This window comes from Plectrocnemia conspersa, unplaced genomic scaffold, assembly GCF_051122295.1.
Source record: "Plectrocnemia conspersa isolate PC_06_02 unplaced genomic scaffold, ASM5112229v1 ptg000008l, whole genome shotgun sequence".
NCBI lineage: Eukaryota > Metazoa > Arthropoda > Insecta > Trichoptera > Polycentropodidae > Plectrocnemia > Plectrocnemia conspersa.
Window position 1 is genome coordinate 23,130,752 of NW_028277172.1, and position 24,338 is coordinate 23,155,089.

Here is a 24,338-nt window from a genome sequence, read left to right on the forward strand (position 1 = left end):
TTCACATATAAGTAAAAACACACAAAAACAATATAAAATAACAGAAACAAATCTCCTCAACAGATGTGCATTGTCCCACACAAATTGAACCAAACCCCCATATGTGCAAGAGATGCACAGTTTTGAGCAGACGAACGGCCTTTGCCAGAGAAGAGTTGGCAAGTGCTCCAGTTCTAGATTTTACATGCAAGAACAGTGGACGCGACCAAAAACTATAACCACATTCCGGAGCCCACATTTGGAGCTGTTGTTTGTCTACGATCAGTGGCCTAGCTATGGTGGGGCGGAGGGGGGTGGCCGCCACGGGCGGCACTTGCTTGGGGGCGACATATTCGCGATGGGATCATCTAGTGTGGTTCTTAATCCTAAATGCAGTAAAACATATATAAATCCACGAACAAGATCTTAATAATAACAGATTTATTATTTTAACAAATGCTGATTTTATGACCCTGCAAAAAATGTATGGGGGGGGGGGCGGCAATTTTAAGGATCGCCCTGGGCGGCACATACCCTAGCTACGCCACTGTCTATGATGCCTTTGAGCAATTTCCAGGAGTGTTTAATTATAAAAACACTTCTGCGAGTTGACAACGAAACGTATCGCAGCGCTCCCAAAATAAAAGCACTGGAAAACAAGAACGGATAATACCAGTATTCCTTCAAGTATAAATGACGAAGAAATTAATGCTGTACTTTTTCCAGCTTCAATTTATTACATTGACTCATTATGCCTATAATATAAATTATAGCGCTAGTTTCTAGTATGCAATTTAATTTCTAGTAGTAATTTTATACTGTAACCCTTAAAAAATTGAATAGACCACATTTTCTTAGAAAACACAAAAATAAATTTTCCAATGCTAAAAGTAAAGATAAATTGATATCCGAATTATATACATAAATCAATAAATTATATAAAACAATAAATTGGTCGATACATTTTCCGACGTGTCAAAATTAATTGAAATTGTTTTAGTGACACTTGTATGTAGCACTTTATAACGTATATAAACACTTTTAAAAATTGTGACTGGTCAAGATCGGTTGAATGCTCTAGCCGTATTATGTATTCATAAGGATTATTTACAAGAAATCCAACATTTGTTCATATGAAACCAAAAATAGCAGAATCTATACTATAAAACAGAAAATACAAGTGTCCGTATGTCTGTCACAAAAATCTCTAATGGTTAACAGTAGCGACGTGGCATTTGCACATGTCATTTTGGCTATGGTTTCTATGTCAACTGTAGTATTTTCAACTTTAAGTTGAAAGTTAAGCTGAACAGCGATATGCTGATGACAGATATTTTAAGACATATTTTCCGCAATTTTGCTACTAAAGGAAATCCAAAAAACGTATATAACATATTTCTTAATTACAAAGTGCATTTTCGTCAAGACAAACTGAAATACAGGGAATCTATTTTTAAATTATTTATGATACATTTTAGAACCAATGCTATAGAATACCACTAGACGAATAAATGTCAAATTGCAATAATATTCTTCGACTACTTCCTATACTGAAGATAAAAAATAAAGGAATCAACGTCGCAAACATTCTAAGATAAACATACATTATACTATGGAATATGACATATTCTTAATTTATATATATCCATACTTACTGCGCACATTTTATAGAATTACTGACCTATTTTTAAAACCAATCACAGTAATTTTACCTGTTACACTAAATAATGGTAAAACAAACTGCGCATTCCATATTTCGCATTTATATTTAATATAAATTGAATATAAATGATGAAAATAATATTTAATTTGTATTTTTATAGGAAGGTTCTTCTCTTTGACGTATGCGCGTGTTCATTAGTTTCATTCATATTTTCAAATTATCATAGCGCACTATATTTGCGAACTATAAAAAGCCTCGAGCAATAGAAGCAAAACATCATTATCTCTCAGCGTTGTCACCATTGAACAACTCTACAAAGGTTTGCTATTTATTTAGAATCCTATTAAAAAAGTACCTCCCATTTTGTTTAAATTCTTAATAATCAATTTATTTATATTACGATTATTTTTGTATGCATGCTATTTATGTTTATAAATATAATTTGATTATATGTAGCAGTGCTACCAACACGACAGCATTTAGTAATTTACCCTTCTTAAGCGAAATGTAGTTATAAGTACAATGTTTTACTTTTATAGATGAGACTTTACATTTTTATTACAATAGTAATGTTCATCGTTGTAAATGGCAATTTAACCGTTGAAGAAAAATTGAAATGGATGAAATTAACCAATCAACCGATGAAACTTTGTGGCAATGAGCTATACAAAGCGGCTAGATTGGAATGCCAAGGCAGATACCATACTCCGGACAATTATCGCAACAAAAAAGATTCTTTCGGTATTTATTATCTTATACATCACAATTTACTGTCAATTATATAATTTATTTATTTTGTATTTTTCTAGATTTTCTTATTAATGATGAATATACAATGGACGAGGAAGATGGCAATGATTACGACTGGTCTTTATTTGGCAAGAGTTTGGTGTCAAGAAATAGTATTAACAAAAGAGGAATAGTTGATGACTGCTGTAAGAAACGCTGCACCATTGGCACTTTGAAACTATATTGTCAGGGCCGGCGTTAGGTTATTTGGCGCCCCAGGCAAAAACTAAATTTGCGCCCCCCCCCCTATACATACTGTAATAACTCATTACATGAGCACAAAAATTTAATTCAAATGTGGGTATTTAAGAATTTGTAGTTTTATTTTCGTCGCGATTTTTTACTCGTGAAATAATCTAGAGTGCACAGTAGTGTATACAAAAAAATAATATCAGATTATATTCTTTAACAATATGGTTTGATAATTTTAAGTGAATATTGCGCCTTTATTTGGTATCACGGCGCCCCACAAGATCTAGCGCCCCAGGCGATCGCCTGTACTGCCTGCCCCTCGGGCCGGCCCTGTATATTGTGCATAATTAGACTGTAGCAATTATATACGGTGATGTCATCCAAATTCCAAATAAAAGCGACTTTAAGAGTAAAAGTTATGTCTCAAATATTGGTATTTTTGTAATAAAATTTGTAGAGCAACTAAACCGCGCAATGCAATAAGTTGTATTTGTATTTTTTTAAATTATTGTGAACAAATGGAAACTGGATTACACTACTGAATATATGCGTAGTTGTTCTTAATTCTTATACTTCTGCGAGCTGGCTGGCACCATGTAGTGATTTCAATATATGGTCAAGAAATTAGAAATAACCCTGTAGCGAAAAAGATTTTTGGTATTTATAAATTGTATGCTGTGTCTCGTAAAACGACGATGCCTATTATTATTTATGCTATTTTGTATTATAAATAAAAATATATTACTCAAATTACATTTCTCTTATTTATTTTTAGTTGAATTATTGTTATTCGAATAATGATGTATTTGTCATTTTCACGTTCTTATCGCGTCTTATTGTACATATTTCCCCACTATTATGGGTCATTTAAACAATGGCGCTTTATGAATAAACCTTTGGTTGGAGTTGCCATATTAAAACACATAAGAAGTAAACATCAACAAAAGTTACACCAGACTTTCGAAAGCTATAAGCAATAAGCCACGCTAGATAAATACTTTTGCTTCATTAGGACGGCATACATTAGAGAGACGGAGTTTGATAATTTCACGTCAAAAGCAATAAAATTGTGCCGTCATAGTGGAAACGCTCGGTTATCTATCGGTAATATTAAGATTTTTGTATAACAATATTAAGACTGACAATGAATAAGAATCGAATGAAGGATATCTAAACCGAATTATGACCAATAGAAGAGCGCAAAAAACAGTATTCCCTTCTCAGAAGTAAAAAATCCACGTCAAAAGCAATAAAATCGTGTCGTCACAGTGGAAATGCTCGGTTATCTAGCGTTAATAGTAAGATTTTGTATAACAATATTACGACTGACAATGAGTGAAAATTGAATGAAGGATATCTAAACCGAATTTTGACAAATAGAAGAGCGCAAAAAACCATTATCCCTTCTCAGAAGTCAAAAATCCACAAAATTGTGCCGTAGTCGTCACAGTGAGAACGCTCGTTACCGAGTTCGGTATTTAAATATATTGTTTGAATATAGATTATTACTAACTTCGTTCTGGCGCTCCTCTCAATCTTGCGTCCGGAGGCATATTCTTCCCTCTGCTCCTCTACGCTACGGCCCTGGAAGCAATTCAAATCAAAATTAAAAGGTAAACATCGAAAAAAAAATATTTTATGATAAAAAATAAGTAAATGGAAAACTATTGTTCTCTGCGTTTATCTCAGGGCTGTGGAATCGGAGTCGGAGCCGTGGAGTGATGTTTTGGCCGGAGTTGGAGTCGGAGTCGGAGTCATGAAAAATGAGCAACTCCGACCATTTTTTCTATAAAATGAATTTTTTAAATTATGAAATTTTAATTGCGTAATAATGAATGTGTATAGCGTATGAATATTAATCCTTTCAACGCCAAGCGCATGATATGATGCGCAACTAAATCTACTGTCTAACGCCAAGCGCATGATATGATGCGCTCGTTAAAACCTTCGTTTTTTAAAGAAACGGAAAGGTAAAAGTTGGCAATATATGTTTTAAAAATCAGTTTGAGTTCCTAGTAAACGATTTCAGTGATTTTATTTATAGAATTTGCGATGAAACAGTGGTATATATAATTATAAAGTCACGCCTTAATTTTAGTCGTTTGTATTTCGCGCGTGGTTTCGATCGTGCTTATTTAGACCACTTTTAGGGTTAGCACAAACGCATCGCGGAAATTCGTTTTTTTATACTTTAATTTATGAATCGAAATTAAATTATGTCATCAATATTTCAATGATAATTGTGATTTGTAAATACTTGTGAATATATTTATACGTTATTTCGACTGTTTTAATATTGTCAACTGTTTTTGTGATTGGTTTTTATTGTTTGTAATAATTAAATAATAATAATAATAATTACTATTAAATACTTATTAATAAATATAAATAAGATATAATTAATAAAATATCAATATTAACTCTTAGTAAATATTAAATAATAATAATAATAATAACAAAAACGATTCCTTGTCGTAGAATCATTTTATTTTACTTGTTCTATTTATTTACATTAAATTAATACCATCGTGACCTAACAGGTTACCCCAATGCGTCACGATGGTCGAAAAGTTTATTATTTATTGTATATATATGTGTGTGTGTGTGTAATATATATTACATATTCCGCCTGGAGTGTAGATATGTTGCACTCTTGCCGGTCCCAAGCCCGGATAAAGGAGGAGGGTTTCTATCATGGAGCAAACCAACCAACGTGGATAAATCCAAATAGTTATGAAAAAATTACAAAGAAATAATAAATCCGCCCCGATTCATAATGACCTAGACCAGGGGTCGGCAAAGTGCGGCTCCGGAGCCGCATGCGGCTCTTTGGCTCCTTGAGTGCGGCTCTGGCACAAATATCCACGGGCCAGGGCGCTAATTCTGGTCGAGTGTCCTTTCCATGTAACGTTGAATGTGTGCGTGAGCGTTGACGTAGTACCTGTTTCGTCCGGTAGGGGCGCAGCGCAGCGTAGTAGCATGACAGCTGTCAATCTGCGTATTTGGCGGTTACAGACGGAGCCAAAAGTATGACCGGCGTCAGAAAAGGGTCTGTTGCCATTTTGAAAGAAAAAATGAATCACGAGATATTGGTTTATCATTGCATTATTCACCAAGAAGGGCTTTGTGCGCAGACATTACCGGAAGAAATTAGTAAAGTTATGGGATTAGTGATCACGATCATCAACTCCATTGTAGCTAAAGCTCTTAATCATCGTCAATTCAAAGAATTTTTAGTTGAAATGGAGAGTGAGTACGCTGATCTTTCGCTTCATAACAAGGTTCAATGGTTATCAAGAGGGTACGTTTTAAAACGTTTCGCATCCCTATTGCCAGAAATTGAAGCATTTCTCCTTGAGAAGGGTGTTCACTATCCAGAATTTACAATCAGTGGATCCAAAACTTTCATTTCATGGTAGACGTTATGTCTAATTTAAACCAGCTTAACCGTAAACTACAAGGGAAAGGAAACACAATTTTTTCGATGTTAGAAGAAGTCATTTCATTCGAAAACAAATTATCCCTTTTTGCTCAAGATTTTGAAAGACCAACCTTGTTTCACTTTCCGAGCCTGCTGAAGCATCGCCAAGAAAATAATTTCTCTATTGACAAACACCATTTCAAAACAATAATTTTTAATATGAGGGAAGCCTTTCTCAGCAGGTTTCATTCGTCAAAAATCCTCTTAATGCTACAATAACTGAGTTGAAATTTTCTCCTGTTGGCATTGACATTGGTAACTTTGAAATACAATTGAAGGATTTAAAAAACAAGGAAATATGGAGCTCCAAATTTCAACGTTTCTGTATTGATTTGGAAATATGGAGAAGAACGAATGTGATCTTAGTTCACAACATAAGTGGTCTGCTTTGAAAGACCTGGAGAATGAAGACATGATCATTTTCAACGTCTGGAATAGTATTCCTGACTCTTACGATCAGCTGAAAAACTTGCGTTTGCTGTTCTCTCCCTTTTTGGTTCTAAATATACATGCGAATAATCCTTTTCAAGCATGAACTTTATCAAGAGTAAACTGAGAAGTCGTCTTATTGACGAGAACTTGGAATCATGCCTAAAATTAAAAACTACAACATATAAACCTAACTTACTGAAACTTTTCAAGGAGATGCAAGGACATTGTTCGCATTAAGTGTTTGTCAGTCATTGTCATGGTTTAAATTTATGGATACCTTACTTTCATATCATATTTTATCAACGAATAAATCTTTATTAAGTGTGAAATCAAGTAATTTAATGAAGGTCTAAAATTATAATAAAGGTTTACTAAATTAAAAAACAGATTTGGCTCTCAGAACTATTTTGAATCGTTGTAATGTACATATTTGGCTCTTCGGCCAATAAGTTTGCCGACCACTGACCTAGACGATCGAAATCTAGATAAACGATTGGACTTCAATTTTGGAAGCTGGAATGTGCAATATTACTACCAGGAAAAATACAAACAATATCGGAAGAAATACTAAAACTCAAGATATATCTAGAAGCCCTACAAGAAATTAGGTGGAAATGCCAAAACCGATCACCGGTTGTAGTGCCGTGGAAGAAGAAGAAGAAGAATATGTATATATTATAAATTATACATATAATTATATATAGTTAAATGTAACATCGTATCTTGCTATCAAGTTTTATTATTTATTATTTTTATGTATAAAGAAATATGACAACCTTCAACAACAACCAATTGCAAACACCATTGATCAAAAACAAACGGTTTGGTTATTAGGGTTATTTTTGTGTACGATATATGTGATTTTGTATGCATCAAAGAAATGTTGTCGATTTGTAAATTTTTATAACAGGATGTAGGTCAGACGAAGAAAAAATGCGTTGCAGATTTATATATTAAAATTGTCTCAGTGTGAGCATGACCCTGCTTGTCGTTCGCTTGTATAGTGCCGCGCGCGTTCATGTGTGTGTAGGTGTGTGTACGCGAGCCAACTCGCGGACCGACGAATAGATTTTTTTTTGTTCACTCCATATTTCCAACAATACGACTAAAAATGTTTGTTTATTGATATAATTAGAATGTTTAAACCATGTTAATCATACATATATAATTTTAAAATATAAAAATTGAGTATTTTGGCTGTAATGATGTGTTAAACAGAGTAAGTAGCCAAAAAATTATATCGCTAAAAACGCATGGCGTACAGCGAGTAATTAACAATTTACCGGTCGGCGGTCTAAGGGTTAAACGTGTAGAAAAACACTTGATAAAATTAAACTTTTTTGTCGGAGTCGGAGTCAGAGTGGAGTCGTGTTGTTGGTAAATATTGGAATCGGAGTCAGAGTCGGAGTCGTGTTTTTTTTAACGACTCCACAGCCCTGGTTTATCCACATCAACTTAGGTCAACTACATGGTTTTGATTTTTCAGTTATAAAAGAGATTATTTTATGTAATAGGTGAAATAGTTATATATTTTATAAATGTCAATGTTAGCATTGATTTTTCCGAGTTGAAATTTATAGGTTTAAATTTATGTTTCAAGAAAAAGGGGTAATATGGAACAAAATCCTTGCGTTGAGCATAGACAAGGCCGGAGCGAAGGCGACTTGTCTATGGGCCACGTTGACGGCCGTTTGACGTTTGGTTGTTGTGCGGCCGCCGCCATGGCGCGCTGAACGCTCGTCGGCCGCCGGCGATGCGATTGGAGCCCGAAGCTAACGTCGACAGACATGAACGGGCTGGTCGCGGCCGTCGCCGAAGCCGAGGTGCCCCCGTTGTTTCCGCAGTTCGCCCGCGCGACACTTGTCACTTGCCGCCTGTCTATTTGCCCCCTTTTTGTGACAGTCGACTGACGATTGCGCCGCGGCGCATTCTCGCGTCTTTTCGACCGCTCGCCGCCTTCCGATACGTGCGCTGCCGCTTTGTGACGTTCCCATTTGTTTACGCGCATATTCGCGCTCGTTATTTCAAACCAAAACACGTTTTATCATACGTCAACATAACACATGGTGTTGTGTCCGAGAAAGTGTTGTTATAACTCAACTTCTATTAGATATAATCGAACATAAACAGTCGGTATTTGCCCTTCGACGATTATGGATGATTTCCTCAGTGCTAAAAGCTTTATAATGAAAGGCGCTTATTATGTTGTAACTACTCGTCAATCATTATTTGATTATATTATATAGCAGAGCGTTTCGAGCTTTCCCAATTCTTGGAAATCATATTGTTCATACGTACTCGATGTCTTATCTTTAACTCGCGTGTCAGATATACGATTACAAATCGCAATGACCGTAAAATTAAAATTAAAATTTCATAATATTAATTAAAACATTTGCTTTTTACATTTGTTATGGAATTAATTTCATCAAAATTATCCTTATAATTTTAAATCTAGTTTTTTTACTGAACCATTATTTATTTCATCTGTCTCTAGAAATAATAAAAAAAAGTCTCTTTAATATTTCATTATTGTGTCTTTGATCATTAATATTATTAGTTCCAATGTTTCATTAATAAAAATAAAATTTTACTTTAAAAATCTTTGTTAAAAAGAGTTAGCTTTTTGTTATAAGTATAAACTCAAACAAATTGGAAGGCTTGGAAGGCTGCATTATAATATATGAGTAATGCATAATATATGAGTAATGCATTATAATATATGAGTTTCAAACAATAAAATTAATAATTATAAAATATACAAATATGTATGTACAATACATACAATCATATACAGTAGCGTGCAAAATAACGTATTACTTTTTGAAATCGTAAATTTTTTTTACGGAGTTTACTTGAATTATTTTGTGTTCATTTAGGGGTATGTCTCCATTGTTTTCTATTAGTTACCTAGTCGGTTGACTGACAGCTTTCGTGGAGCAAATATTTTGAAAAGTAATATTGCCGAATCGCTTGGAATTAAGTGAAAATCAAAAAGCCGATATTGTGTATTCAGCAATGGGGTTTTCCACAAGACAAATTTTCTAGTCTGTTGGTTGTAACTAATAAACAGTTCGAAGACTTAAAAAAAATCATCTCGTATGGTGAAGATTGATTGATACGTCGAATCTGTTGCGAGTGGCGAAAAACAGTGGTAGATATTACCAGCGAGTTCAATAATACAAAAAACAAACAAATAAGCGTGGATACAACTCGTAGGCGTTTTTGGGATGAAGATCTCTTCAACATATACCTGCTAAAAAGCCGTTATTGACCCAAAAAACCCATGAAATGGGTCAATCGGTATAAATTGGAGAAGGGTGATATTCTCCGATGAGAGCAAAACTAATTTATTTGGGTCAGATGGAGCACTTACGTTCGTCGTCGAAAAAGTGAAAAATTCTCTGATTATTGTATCCAGCCAGCTATGCGAAATCCATTAAGCCAAATGATCTGGAGATGCTTTACGTATTTCGGAGTGGGAACTATACACTTTATCAACGGAACGGTAAAGACGGCGGATTACAAAATCATCCTGAATTTATTTTTAATCCCTTCGATTAAAGAGCACCTGGGCTCAAATTGGGACTGAATCTTCATGAATGATTCTGCGCCCTGTCTGGGCGAAAATAGTCACTTATATTTTTGTTAAATCAATTCTATCAATGTCTTAGAAATGAGATTTAAAATTTAAATAAAATTAATTATTTAATAAAAGATTTCAGATTATAAGGAAAAATGCGGAATTAAATCGACAAATTTTAACAAAAAATTCTGTTTCCGCGCTCAGATCTTTTTAGTACAGACAGACAAATCTGTATCTTTTCTCATCACACACGATCGGATTTATCCGCCAGGGATCCGTGACGGGCATATTTGTCGGATGTGCCTGAGCGTGTATGGCCAGCTAATATCTAGCTGGAGAAATTACAAATAATTTCACAATCTTCCGAATACCTGTTATTATTTTTCGTATTCGGACATTAATGACCTTTATATTTTCAATATCTATATTGTAATAAATCGCCTTCCGTATTATTATAATGCAACTATTTAATTCCTATCTATCTTTTCAACCTAAAGGACTTTAAAAAATACTAAATGCAATCCATGATTATAGCGAAGTTATAGTAAATCAGCACTTACGCACAACAGATGCTATATCATCTTCAATTTCTATCTTTAGTTAATTCTATTCTGAAATATTATGCCTGCTTCCAAAAGTCGGCTTATCGTTTATTTTACTATTTTTTGTAATTAGCTTGAAAATCCATTTTTTTGCTAAAACACGTTTGATTGATATTATTTATACATTTATATGGGTACATTTTTAATATGTAACCTTTTTGGGAAAACTAAATATCATAAAAAATGTATTATTTACCCTTGAAGCAAATAATTACCGCACATTAAAAATATATACCATTCTTTCTTCAATTATGACTTAGAATCCGCCAATTATCGCCAAAGTAGCAGAACCCAACATATCGGAATTCGGCAACCAGAATTAAAATTCCATATAAATTGGAGAAGAAATTCTCAAGAAACACTAGGGAGAAAGTATATTCACAAAGCCACTGCACTTAAATAACACTAGTATACTGAATTAAAATATTTTAGCCAAATCTGTTCATTCAAAATGCGACATATTTTTTTCTTAAAACAGATTTATATAATTAACACCAGATTTACGGTACCCGTCAAATTAACAGGTTTCTGATTTGATTTGTATCGGAAAGTATTTTTTCTATTAAAAAATATTTAACCCTTGAAACCCATTAAAATTTATAATTTTTTTTATGAATCCAAATAAAAACATTCGTTTATGTCTCGCGGACTCCGGTTGGAACCGCTGTTCTTGAAGGAATACTTGAACTAATGAAAATTATATGTTCCCGCATATATGTGTGAGTGTACGAAATTTTATTTCGTGCTTAAATCGTAGTATTTAATAATAAATGCACAAAACTGAATTATTTGTGCATTTATGTAAGGTTAATCTTCAGATTTTTTATTCATAAAGGATTCATTATTTTGACCAAATCTGACCAACAGTAATGCACAAAGAAAGAATTCTTTTAATGGAACGATTATTTTATATATTGCTCATTTAAATTGTCCTCTTAAATAATTTGATAATGGTATATAATCAGGTACCAACTGTTTATGTGTGTTTTTCTTGAATTTTAGGCTATTTTAAAAAGAGCCAAATGGACCACGCAGTCGTTCGAAGCCAACGACGATGCTGAGAGTGACGACGGGTCCGTCGGTCGCGCCGTCTCCGGCTGGGATGCCGACCGGCCCTCGCTTTACTTCGGTCTCAACGGGCGCAAGAGGCCCGCTGACCGATACGCCGTTAATTTTTCATCCGGAAAACGAGAGCGCTCCTCGCAGAGCCTCAGCCCTGTCAAAAAGAAAACTAAGTTCAATATACACGAAAAACTAAGAGAACTCTACGAAGAGTTCAGTAACGACGAGGCTTTACAAGCAAATTACGTAAGTCCAGTACTGAAAGCTATGTTGACTATAAACATGAAGGTGAACATTCGCTTTCAAACATATCAACTTATATTGTAATAACCATTCATTCTGATTGCAGCAAGGGTTAAAAGTTAGTTCGTATTTATTAGAAAAATTATTATCTCGGATGAATTTAAATGTTTTAATTATAAATTTATATCCTGGGAATAAAGGATACTCGATATCGTTGAAAGTTAACGGCGATACACAAATGCTCTCTCCACCCACCGATGGAAACGCAAACGTAAGTGTCTTAAACGAGAAGTGTAAAAGCAAAGATATTCCTGAGAATCGTGACGCAAGCTGAAGTCTTCAATATAGATGTGAACAGAACTCTATATATTAAAGATAGATATGTTACGTATCTCGAGCATCAGAAAATATCAAACTCCTATATAAGATGAGTTACATTCACAATCACAATTTCTTCCTCGAGCTATTACGTATAATTAAAAAAGAATCAGAATGATGTCGTTGCTTTTATACTTTATTTATTTATTTTAAAATGAAATCCATTAACACATGTTTGTTTTATTTTAGGGTAATTGTAGATCTGAAGAAGCCTTCTTAGAAACGCCGAGGTGGCCGTACGAAGAGGAAGATTTACTTAGTTATATAGATAATGAAGAACTGCCTATAGTTTTATTGGATATATTAGAAGCGGAATACTCATGTTTGTTTTATTCCGGCTGTATTATTGCTCAAATTAGGGATTTTAGACAAGCGTACCCGAGCTTCGTGTGCGACACGCACCACGTGCTGCTCAAACCGACCACTCAGGTTACGATTGTTACCTACAACCAGATCATGACCATTTAGGACACCTAATGTCAAACGTAACGTGTGGTGGCACTTTTTCAGAGTATAATCAACGACGTTAATGCGATTGCGCGCGCGGGATCGTGGGGTAGAGAAGAAAGACTTTTTTTAGAATCGGCCGTCGTGCTCGCAACCGCTCCTCCCCTGTGCCTGGAGCCCCGGCCCGCCATAGGACTGCTGGCGGCGCGCCTCCACCACCAGCGCCACTTGCTGGCCACCCCGGACATAAGGCGTCAAGCCAAGAGATACTCTCAAGTATGCGATCGATTCATACGCGAATCTGAAAGATGCTTACTATTTTACACTGCTTGATCATTGTAGGTTGCTGTCAATCGAAAACGTAAATTAGACCAGCTCACATATCATCATGGATTGGGTTTGTTAGACATAATCAATAAGCAGAGAGCGAAGATGTCTTCCGTGCGACACACGTCGGCGAATAACATTCCTCGGGCGTCTTCAAAATTTCCTAAGAAACCTAGTGAGGTATATATGCGAAATATATATATTTTTAAAGCATGTTAAATGATTTTCTTACATTATAATTTTTTTCACATTATTGAAGCACATTACTTAATCCATCATTCAGACGATGTCTCTATAGAAAATTAACGTACAATTTCACGCAGTTGAACTCATTAAGTATCTTATATAAAATATTCGGGTACAGAATATATTCTCCCGTTTTTATCTCTTCGTAACGCTTCTCCCATGTTTGACCATATGGCACACAATTTTTATCCCTTTGAGTAGTGAATTAATTTGTTAATTATTATTTTATATTCTATTTCTAGCATATTATAGAAAAAATCAGTGATTCTCAATGTTGCAGTACTTTCACTCGTTTTTGTATTAGTATATTTTAATCAATTATTTTAACACTTTTCTATTATTAAATTTCGTTAATTTATTCTACATATTTTTTTATATCAATTCAGAGGCTCTCAATATGTTTTTTAAAATTAATATAAAATATTTTTTCTTATGTTCATTTATTTTGTACTCTTCCATTTATTAGTATTATTTTCTATACAAATCATTTACATTATATCAAATATTACATGAATATTATTATCTGGGGTAACTCAAAACTAAAAGATCGATAAGGCGATACCGTTCAAAATGTTATATATAAACAAACAAATTTAAAATAAATAATCAATAAAAACGAAACCAAAATACGTTTAAATTAATTATGTAACAAGGGTGAGTTAATCTAAAAGTTGGATTCATTTGACTAAATTACTTGTCCAATCTTCAAGTGTCCAGTCTCGGGTGTTGTTTATCCCATTCTATCTTTTTTATTTCTTTCTGAAAGCCTCAGTTTATCTAGAATCTACTTAACCCTTCTCTTCACTGTTTGTGATTTTGGAATGCATTGAGTTTTTACGGTACAAGCTAACTCTATGGACATTTATTTATTCTATTAATTTATTTAACTAATATAGATAATTGTTTATACACTTAACAAGTATAATTAAAACATACATATACAATAATATATCACATAAACAGAATACTGAAAAATACATATAACTTAATTCTTAATGCACGAAGGTGTTTCTTTATTCCATTGAGGAAACCCGCTACATTTTTATTTTTGCGGATTGTCCTAGGAATATTACCATACAAATTCACACCTTCTTACAATATTTCCCTGGCCGTACTCGCTTTCTTATACTTATCTTTATTTATTATTATTGAATACATAATAAAATACTGTGGTAATATATTGTTTTCTAACTTATATATGAATACTAAAACATTCATCTTCAATTTTCCTTGAATATCCAACCATTCCAATCTTTCAATCATACTTCTAGAACTAGTAAATATATTTTTATTTAAAACTACTCTCATTGCCCTATTTTGTAATTTTTGCAACACTGTCTTATCTAATTTATTAAGCATATATATATAATTGTTGCCTAATTATTGTATTCTTAACATATTTTTTATCATAGATATTATAAATATTTTTCTACTAATCTTTTTGATTGTTTAAGTACAATTAGGTGTTCTAATTTCTCAGTGAATTTCATTTCTCGAGAAATGAGAATTCTCAACTTTACTTCTCAAATTTCTTGAGAAATTTTGATGAATGAAAAAATGTATGTAATACAGTAAAGTATTGCAGATACATTATTACATATTAATCTTAAAATAACCCTTTAAAAAAACACGTGTCATTTAATGTAAAATCAAAAATCCTCGTTTTTTTTTTAAAAATTCATGGTAAAATCCCTCTCGTTTTGGGATGATGTTGGTTTAATCGACAACAAGGTTTCAAATAGGCACTGTAAATTATTTGCTCTCTTGCCTGTCGATTCAAATATTTTAAATTGTTTCTCCATTAATCCCTAAGACATTGGTTTTCTGTAAGGCTGAAAGAAATTTCTTTCTCCAGTGGTTGCGCCAATAATAAATTTTCAATTTCTTTAATGGATTCTAATGATTTAATGAAGTCATGAGGGTCCTTAGAACTAAAAAGTCATTCTTTTTTTGACTGGTGAAAGATTCTGGATTTTGCAAATATTTAATTAATGACTTAATTGTCTGGTTTCTTCGATTATATAATTTCTCTTTAATTGCCTGTTGAAATTTCGTGCTTAGCTCAGAATTGATATTTTCCAATTGTTTCAACACAAAATTTAAGGCCCCACGGCTGTCAATAATTATTGTGAGACAATTGTTGTAACTTTACAAAAATAATATAAAAAAAACCTTTTTGGATTATCGAAAAATATAAGTAGCCATAAATCGTTTTGCACTCTGCCGATTTCCATACGTAATTTCTTCTTATCGGAACGGGTTCTTAGATCACTAAAGCAAAGATAAAGATGCCGGCCAGTTACAGTAATAGAAAATTACAAAAAAATTGTTGGTCATTCAAATACTTTTGATCTTCCGAGAAAGTATGCATATTTTCAAACATCTGGCATGAACACCTTCGGAAAGGTTTCTTATCTGAGTATCTTCTTTTATTACTTGAGCAAAAATAAGGCGATTTTGAGCGTTAACAATTTTTGTCATTCCAGTCCCCTATTAAAACCTTCCAAGAAGTATGTATATTAGGCATGAACTCCTTTACTTATACAGCGTTATAGAAAGGGCAGTAGTTGTAAATAGTTATACAAATTTAATTTTATTTAATAAAAAAATGCTTTATAAAATTTCTCGAGAAATGAGAATTCTCGATTTAACCTTTTTCTCGAGAAGAAACACTAATTACAATGTTCCTTAAAATATGTTTTTTTCTACAATTACTCCTAAATATTTTATATTATTAATTATTTCTATAAGAGTTATCTACAACTGTATTTATACAACATATATTTATAAATAATAATCATACAATTACTTTTATTCTCATTTAGTATAAGTACATTATTTTTTAACCATCTTTCTATTATACTTAATTTCTTATTTAATTTATCTACAACTTCTTTAACATTATCACCTATGCAATAAATTAAAGTGTTGTCTACAAACATGTATTAAACATTTTTATATATTATTGATTATATCATTAAAATATATTATAAACAACAATGTTCCTTATACCTATGATCTTTAATTTCTTTAACATTATATTATACATCTGTCTATTGTTTCAAAAGCTCTCTTGAAATCCAAGAAATCTGCTCCAATGATTTTGTTCGTATCCTTGGCCAACAACCAATTTTAATCACTACTTGTAATGCAATCTGTGGAATGTTTTTTTCTGAATCCCGATTGTTATTCACACGTGTTTTGTGAAATAATAAAATACTTTAATTGTTTGATTACTACTTCTTCCATTACATTTTCCATACAACGCATTACGTTAATAGGTCTCATTTTCTCAACCTTTTTACTATTTTTTTATTTTAAGTATAGGTATAATAGCAATGTTAAAATTATTAGGTATTTCTCCTTCGGAGAGTGCTTTATTTACTAAATAATGTAATTTAGTTCCTAGCATTTCCCATGTTTCTTTAATCATATTTACATCCAATTTATCAGTACTGGTACTTTTTTTAATTTACAAATTATAGTTTGAATTTATTTTTAAAGATACTGATTTAAATTCTCCAAATTTTACATTAACTGTTTAATTTTTGTATTGTACTAATTTATTTAACTGGGGTATTGAATTCACAATCTCTTCTATACTCTCAATGTAGTACGTATTCATTTCTTCTGCTATCATATAATCTTTATATATTTTTTCATCAATCTCCATATTTATTATATTATTTCTATGAATAGGATTAATTTTTTTTTTCATTATGTTTCACATTTTATTCCGGTCATTTTTGATTTTATTTATCAAATTTATTGCCTTGCCATATTTCTACATTGTTGATATGTTTTCCATTTTTCATTTAAAACTTGATATTCTATTCTTTGGAATATTTTATGTTTCATCTCTTTAAAGCGTTTTTAACATTATTAAACCACGGTTTTGCGTTGAATCGATATTACATTTTCTTTTTATTTTACTATCCACAATAACACAATGTTATCTACATTTTAATCATATTTTTGTAATTCTATTATTAATTTGTTAAAATCCATTTTTTTATATCATTATTTTTTTACTGTAAATAATGTGTATAAATATATACAATAAAATGATTAGTAATTCTTGGAGTTATTTCCACTTTACATTGTACTCTTTTACTATTGGTAAAAACTAAATATATTTGCCTATTTTTCTATTTTTGAAGTATAAAAATCCTCATATTTGTACCGATAAAAATTCCAATCTTCAGTTAAAATGGTATCCATAATTTTATCAAAACTTACTTGTGAATTTGGATTTATTTTTCATATCTCTTCAGTGGCCTCATCGTTAATATAATATTTTACAGGTGTTACGGGCTATATCAGCTCCACGGGTAGATAGTCCACCGTTGATAGCCCCTCCAGATGTAGCAAGCACAGTTGCGCTTTTAGCTAGGCCATACGAGCGTCCGCGAACTTCCTCTGATTGCGCCCCGCAATTAATGGAAGAGTACGTGTTGGAAACTGAGCGGGCTCCGAACTCCACTAGTTCAAATATGCCCGTTACACCCGGAGTTTTTCATATAAAACTTAGCATATTACAACGGCCTTCAAATCAAGAATTTCTTGGAGAGCTCTATGTCGACAGAGATCATGTGGAAGGAGAGCGAAACGGATCATCATGCAGATTTCCCTTAGGTAATTTTTCACGAGATTATTGGAAGTTACAAGAAAAATATTAACTATGTATATATTTAGGTACTAGAGCACACGCCAACAGATATATTCAACAGTTCACTGAGATATTTACCGAAGAGGGTAGGAAATCGGTCAGAATAAAACATATTGTACCTGGGCAAGCTCCTAAGGTATCGTTCACGGCTGCTATGAGAGAAATGGTATGTATTATTCTTTAATGTAATATTAGATTCCGTTATGGAGATAATCACTATGATTTTGAATTATAGAATCAAGCTGCTCATTTAGCGAGAGCTCAATCCTTGGCGGCGGCGGCTGCTGCTGCGTCACCGGCTCAATCTATACCGAGGTAAATTTATTATGGACGTTAATAATTTGCGATCTTGTAATGATGATGATTTTTTGTAGCGGAGCTGCCACTCCTTCAGTTCAGGCTACGGTCGGTGGCGGAGTAGTGTCTCAGCACGGATTAGTGAGTGCCATAAAAGTACCACCTCCGTCCCCCGCTGTACCCTCACCCACTGGCGTCGTAGCTGCGCCGGCTCCTTCTCCGGAAGTAGTCTTAGTTACGGGTCCTTCGTCTAATGCTCGTCGTACTATATCAGCCAATTTGCCTCTATTGGTAATGTTTTATTCACATGAGCTTTCACATATACGATGACCTGATTTGAATATGTTTTATTGTATTATTTTGCAGCAAGCTCAATTACAAGCTGGACCGCAAGGAGTGCAACAGATACAGGTGAATCAACAAGTGGGAAGTCCCGCTCAGTTGGACCATACTGTTCCGGGTTTGAAGCCTCAGTCTCAAACTCTAAACTCGATACACCACATACAGCTGCATCAATCGCAATTGAAGCAGCAGCAACAGCAGCAGCAGCAGGGCAACGAACCTCAGCTGCAGACTGTTCAGATTTCGTCTCAGCAGACTCAGGCTCAGCTGCAGCAGCTTCAAAATGCCCAACAGGCAGCAAATCAGCTCCTGGCTCAGCAGCTGACCAACCCGCCTCAACCCATAAACCCGCATAAGATGCAACCGGCGATTATTCATATCCAGCATCCACTCTCAGGTCAATTATTGCAGCAGAAAGTAACGGCGAATCAATCCCAGCTGCAAGCACACATGGCTCTGCAGCAGCAGTCGGGCATCACGCTGCAAGGGCAGCCTGGTTTATCATTACAAGGACAGCAGGGTATTAGTGTACAAAACCAGCAAGGCATCTTACAGGCGCAGCAAGGGATTCAACTACAAAATCAGCAAAACATGAATATGACTTCACCGCCGGGTAATTCGCATCAAGCGCCGATATCTCAGTTGCAAAAACCGGTGGCGCCAAAGCAAAGGACAACGAATCCGGCCATCAGCGCACTGGTTACGAGTCTCATGAACTCGGCGCATCAGTTTCAGCAACAAGCCGGTAATGACACGATTATATTTAATTATTATATTCAAATCATCATTTATTTATTAAAACATAAAATTTTAGCCGCGAGCGCTGCAGCCAAATCCACGTCTAACAACAGCAACATTGCCAATAACTCTGGGAGTAATGCGACGATATTAAACTTGCTGAATAGTGCCCCTGCTGCTATGACGAACTCCTCGGCGGGAACCACCGGGCTCGTCGACACCAACCAATCCAAAAAGTCGACACCTCCTTCGGCTCTCTTGGAAAGGTTAATGGCGCCTCCAGCTCCTGCGACGCCCGCTCAACAGGCCGGCCAGCAAATGGGCCTTCAGTTACCTCAGTTGCAAAACGTACAGGTTAGATTTGTCAATTCCTAATTTATAATATGTTTTACATAATTTAATATTTTCTTTTAATTTTTAATCAAAGGTACAAATACCAGGATTGCCACAGCCCATTTCATTATCGTTGAACGTGTCCACTGCTGGCTCTACTGGACTTTTAGTCTCGGTGCCCGTGTCGCAGCCGACGCCTCCTTCGACGCAGAGTCTTTTATCACTGCCATTAAGTATGCTTTTTACTTTACTCATGTATACGAGCGATATTTACAAAGTTTAAGTAATTGTCCAGTAATTTAATTCATTCAAAGTAATATTGCATTTATGCAAACGTATTAAGAAGATGGATAACTGTTGCCATAGGTCAAGTGACCAGATTTTGAAAACATCAAAGGACGCTAAAAATAAAATGGTTATTGTTGCTGTGGGAGCTAAAAAAAGTTCGTTTTGGAAATTTTCGTTCAAACGCTATCTCGGAAATTTTTATCCGAGGAGGATAAAAGAGGGCAGGAACGTCGTCACAATATTTTTTATTTAAAAACCATCTCGGAAATTTTTTTGAGGAGAAATTGCTACGAGAGCTTAATAAAAAGGTCTTTTTGGAAATTGCCATTTTACCATAGGGGAGTTAGTAAGAGCGACTCCTTGCCAAAATTGATTTAAATGCGTTTAAATAAATTATTAACCCTTTAGATGCGAGATGCGGATAAATCCGAATCACCATGCAGGGCTCTCAAGTGCGAGATGCGGATTTGTCCCACACTATAAAAATCATAATGTATTTTTCCAGATAAAACCAGGAAAATTGTTGTATTATTTTCCTTGTTTTATCTGGAATTTTTTTATAATTTCTATATTCTTTATTAATTAATTTTTATTCAATGACTGTCAAAAACATTTATACATTATTTTTCTTTTTCTCCTCATTTTATCACATTTTACTTTTTTAAATTAAATTCTGAAGGTGAAAAAAGATGCAGCAGAGAATTACTATAAACATATAAAAAAATCATAATTATATCTTCAACTTTTTTTTTAGTTGATAATTGACACATTTCCTGACTTTTTATGAAATTTAATTCCGCACATAAAGGGTTAATGTATAAATTGGGGGGGGGGGGCAAATTTAGTTTTTGTCTGGGACACCAAATAACCTAGGACCGACCCTGCAAGCAGGATCGCATTATACAGATAGGCCTGCAAAGACAAAGACAGAAATCATTTTGACACTTTTGAACACTTTCAAGTCATCCGCATACAATTAAAAGTTTCTAATGGTCATGTCTATATCATTAACGAAAATATAAATAACAGTGGTTCAAGGTTAGAACCCTGCGGAACTCCAGAAGGGGTGAAATATTTCTTTAATAGGTCCATAACTCATGAACAGACGGCGATTCCTTACATAAGTTGTGAATAGTCAAATTAGGATTTAGTCAAGATTGTCGTTCACTGCTTTATTATTGTTATTTTAAAATGCTCTTATTTCAGCTCACTTGATGGCGGGCAGCGTTAAAGCTGGTACGCCGCTCCAGCTCGTTCAGCGTCCTCGTGTCGCGCCCCGTCAGCTACCTACCAAGCTACCGACGGCTGCTGTGCCATGTGAGTTACTTCGGTCATGCAATTGTGTCTTGTAAACTTTCATCATTGACTAAATATGCATTGGAATTTTCAGCTGGACACGTACAATATATAGGACAGCAGTCAACGACGAGTCTTGCGCATCAGCAAAGGCGAAGGTCGAATCCCAACGAGCCCAACAAATAATTTAGGTAGCCTTTTTTTAATATATGAATAATTTAGCTATAATATTTGGCTTTAAAAACGATACATATATATGAAATCAATTTCATGATTTTGTGGATGATAAATAATATTCTCAAAGGAAAGATTTCTGATTATTGGAAACATAAACAGACTCCCGTGTTTGATGTATCATATTGTGGCTATTTAAATAGTGTTATTTATCATTTTTATTGATCAAAACATCACATTTTTTAAAACACAAACAAAAAAAAAATGTTGAAGTACTCTGTGGATTAATAAATGCAATACACTTCCAACTTAAGACTGCATTTCATTGCACAGTTCGGTGTACTCAAATTCTTAAGCATCGTAATAAGGCTATCAACTTTGACAGTTTGTGCTGTACTGGATAAGTAATATCTTATGTGTTACAACTGGTATCATCTGCTTAATTGAGAAATTGATTTCATTGACTTATACATTGATTGAGCAAGTATTTCGTTTTTGAAGTCGTTCATTTAAGCTACTTAAATTAATCTTTAAATAATTGTTAATAACAAAATACGTATATTATGTTCTTTAATATTAATATTATTTTTTAATTTTCAGTGAAAGGCAGCGAAGGAGGTCACAACGACAAATTTAGAATAAAAAGTATTATTTGATACGTTTTTACCTGAACTAAACGGATATTAATAATGAAAATAGTTACTAATTAAATAAGAGACCATATTAATTTTGATATATGTATCGTTCATTAGTAATATTTATTCCAATGTATAGTAAAAATAACGATGAAAATAATTAAAAAAAAGAAAAACAAAATGAAGCGTAATGTGTACAATATTACAATACTATAGAACTGTTTATATATATGTATATATACATAAATACTTATATATATATATATGTATATATAAAAGTCTATTTTCCAACTTTGGTTTTATCCTCTTCAAATGTATTGTGCGCGTGCGACTATATTTTGTACGTATGTAGGCATACATTGTGTAAATAAATACGTATTCTTCAGACTGAATGTTCCCTGTCGCTGTGTAACATTGTATCATATACTATATATTTTGTACATAACAAAATTTGGGTATTTTTTATACGCCGGATGTGTAAATTAGCGCGCTTGGACAGTGTCAGATCACACAAAACTTTTTGTACAAAGGTGATATTAGCGTTATTCTTGTTTTGCACACAGTAGCAACTTGGCAGGAATTGATCTCAATGCAAATGATCCGATCGCTGCATTTCTTTCTAAGGAGTTTTCTCTCATCTATCACATTGCGAGGGTTGTTCGGAAAGGAATCAGAACTAGGTGTATAATGGAAGACAAACCCATGATCAAATATGATTATTTTTCTATATTCTATATACACTTTACGAAAATGGGTCAAATGAAAATCTTAATTAATTTTATACGTAGTCTCCATGGCGTTCTAAAGTTTTCATATATACTTGAAAGTCCTCTTTATTTAGACTCAATTGTAGGTTGAAGGTCAACTATAATGAATTCCATGTGCTCATTTTGTAAAATTGCAAAAGGCCATTTTCAGCTACTGCTGTTCTTTCGTGTTGCATGCCTGATTCGTACTGCCATCTGTAGATCATTCTTCACACTAAATAGAGCCGTGTTTTGAATTTTTATTGCATGTTTAAGGTTTCATTTGACTCGGGCTTGTATTTTCGTATCGAAGATGTTATAATGTTTTTATATTAATCTCTTTCTATTTTACAGGTTCAAAAAGAGATTAGCATAATATCAATTATTTTAATATCAATCAAATAATTAATAAAACTTCACTCTGGTTATTTTAAGAATGTATTGATCACATTAAATATAGTTAAAATGTTTTATTTTTCTTCACTGCGGAAAGAGTTGTATTCATGCCGTCCATTGAACAATCCGATGCTATGATTTGTGACTCGTGAGTGGTCAATTTAACCATGCACAGAACGAAATATTTCCCTCTCGAGCGATTCATTCTTATATTAACCAGAGTATATGGACTATATTTTTTTATCAATTATCATAATATTTACTTTTCTTTTATCAATTTTTAAACCATTTGGTTTGCTTTCTTTTTGACTGGATGGATCCAATTCTGAGAACTTTCCGAACAGTCCTAGTATTTGTTATTATATATTAATAATAACGAATGAAGGTACAAATAGCGGTTAATTTTTTTCTAATAAATCATTTATATTGTTTGTTTGTGGTGTGGTTGTCTGCACAGTGTGGAAGGAATTTTAGATCTTGTACAGAATTATTGCGTTAGTGACTTAACACGTGCTGTGTTCATGTTGTTTTTAATGAATTGTTTAATCGTCAATACTAATTTATTATATATTGCCTTTTGTAATGTTTTTATTTTTGTAGATAAATAGACGGCTACCGTCGCAGAATACACAGGGTAGGTGTCGGTAGAAGCGAGGAGTGTTTTATTCAATTGTAGATATATAGGGATTGAGCCGGTAGTTGCTTTGCGGTTTAAAACGGTTTTTATTGTATGGTGTAAGTTAGAGATGAGTCTTCATTTTATTACATTCAATCATTTGAGTCACTGTTTATGTTTTATAAGATTGTATTTTAAAGTCTTAACAGAATCAATATAGGTTCAATTAGTTGTTTCATACTAACATATCGATATTTTAGAGAAAGACAAAGCTTCATTATAGCATTCACAATGTTGTGCAATCTTGACCTCGATAACACGTGTCAAAAAGTGGAGGTAAAATGTAACCTATTATATAAATAAAAAATGGTATTATTCAAA

The 24,338-nt window shown here is 33.5% G+C and overlaps 2 protein-coding genes across 2 annotated transcripts; both read left to right on the forward strand.

The window, feature by feature from the left end:
- Positions 1–2,211: 2,211 nt before the first annotated feature.
- On the forward strand, positions 2,212–2,633 carry LOC148233487 (insulin-like). The gene is made up of 2 exons (XM_088190720.1): positions 2,212–2,383; positions 2,452–2,633. The coding sequence occupies exons 1-2, from the start codon at positions 2,212–2,214 to the stop codon at positions 2,631–2,633; spliced, it is 354 nt and encodes a 117-aa protein (XP_088046846.1).
- Positions 2,634–8,202: 5,569 nt separating this feature from the next.
- On the forward strand, positions 8,203–22,380 carry Spt20 (transcription factor Spt20 homolog). The gene is made up of 16 exons (XM_088189277.1): positions 8,203–8,359; positions 11,727–12,032; positions 12,136–12,300; positions 12,597–12,836; positions 12,918–13,130; positions 13,197–13,361; positions 17,732–18,062; positions 18,123–18,262; positions 18,332–18,411; positions 18,471–18,684; positions 18,760–19,480; positions 19,550–19,827; positions 19,901–20,039; positions 21,301–21,411; positions 21,485–21,581; positions 22,165–22,380. Exons 1-15 carry the CDS (start codon positions 8,324–8,326, stop codon positions 21,574–21,576), a joined length of 3,231 nt encoding a protein of 1,076 aa, XP_088045403.1. The 5' UTR covers positions 8,203–8,323; the 3' UTR covers positions 21,577–21,581; positions 22,165–22,380.
- The last annotated feature ends 1,958 nt before the right edge of the window (positions 22,381–24,338 follow it).

What these genes read in the sequence shown, in the direction of transcription:
- LOC148233487 (XM_088190720.1), top strand. Translation starts at nt 2,212, where the DNA reads ATGTTCATCGTTGTAAATGGCAATTTAACCGTTGAAGAAAAATTGAAA. An exon ending in CAACAAAAAAGATTCTTTCG is followed by an intron (nt 2,384 to 2,451) that starts GTATTTATTATC and finishes GTATTTTTCTAG; the next exon opens with ATTTTCTTATTAATGATGAA.
- Spt20 (XM_088189277.1), top strand. Translation starts at nt 8,324, where the DNA reads ATGAACGGGCTGGTCGCGGCCGTCGCCGAAGCCGAG. An exon ending in CGGCCGTCGCCGAAGCCGAG is followed by an intron (nt 8,360 to 11,726) that starts GTGCCCCCGTTG and finishes CTTGAATTTTAG; the next exon opens with GCTATTTTAAAAAGAGCCAA. An exon ending in ACCGACGGCTGCTGTGCCAT is followed by an intron (nt 21,412 to 21,484) that starts GTGAGTTACTTC and finishes TGGAATTTTCAG; the next exon opens with CTGGACACGTACAATATATA.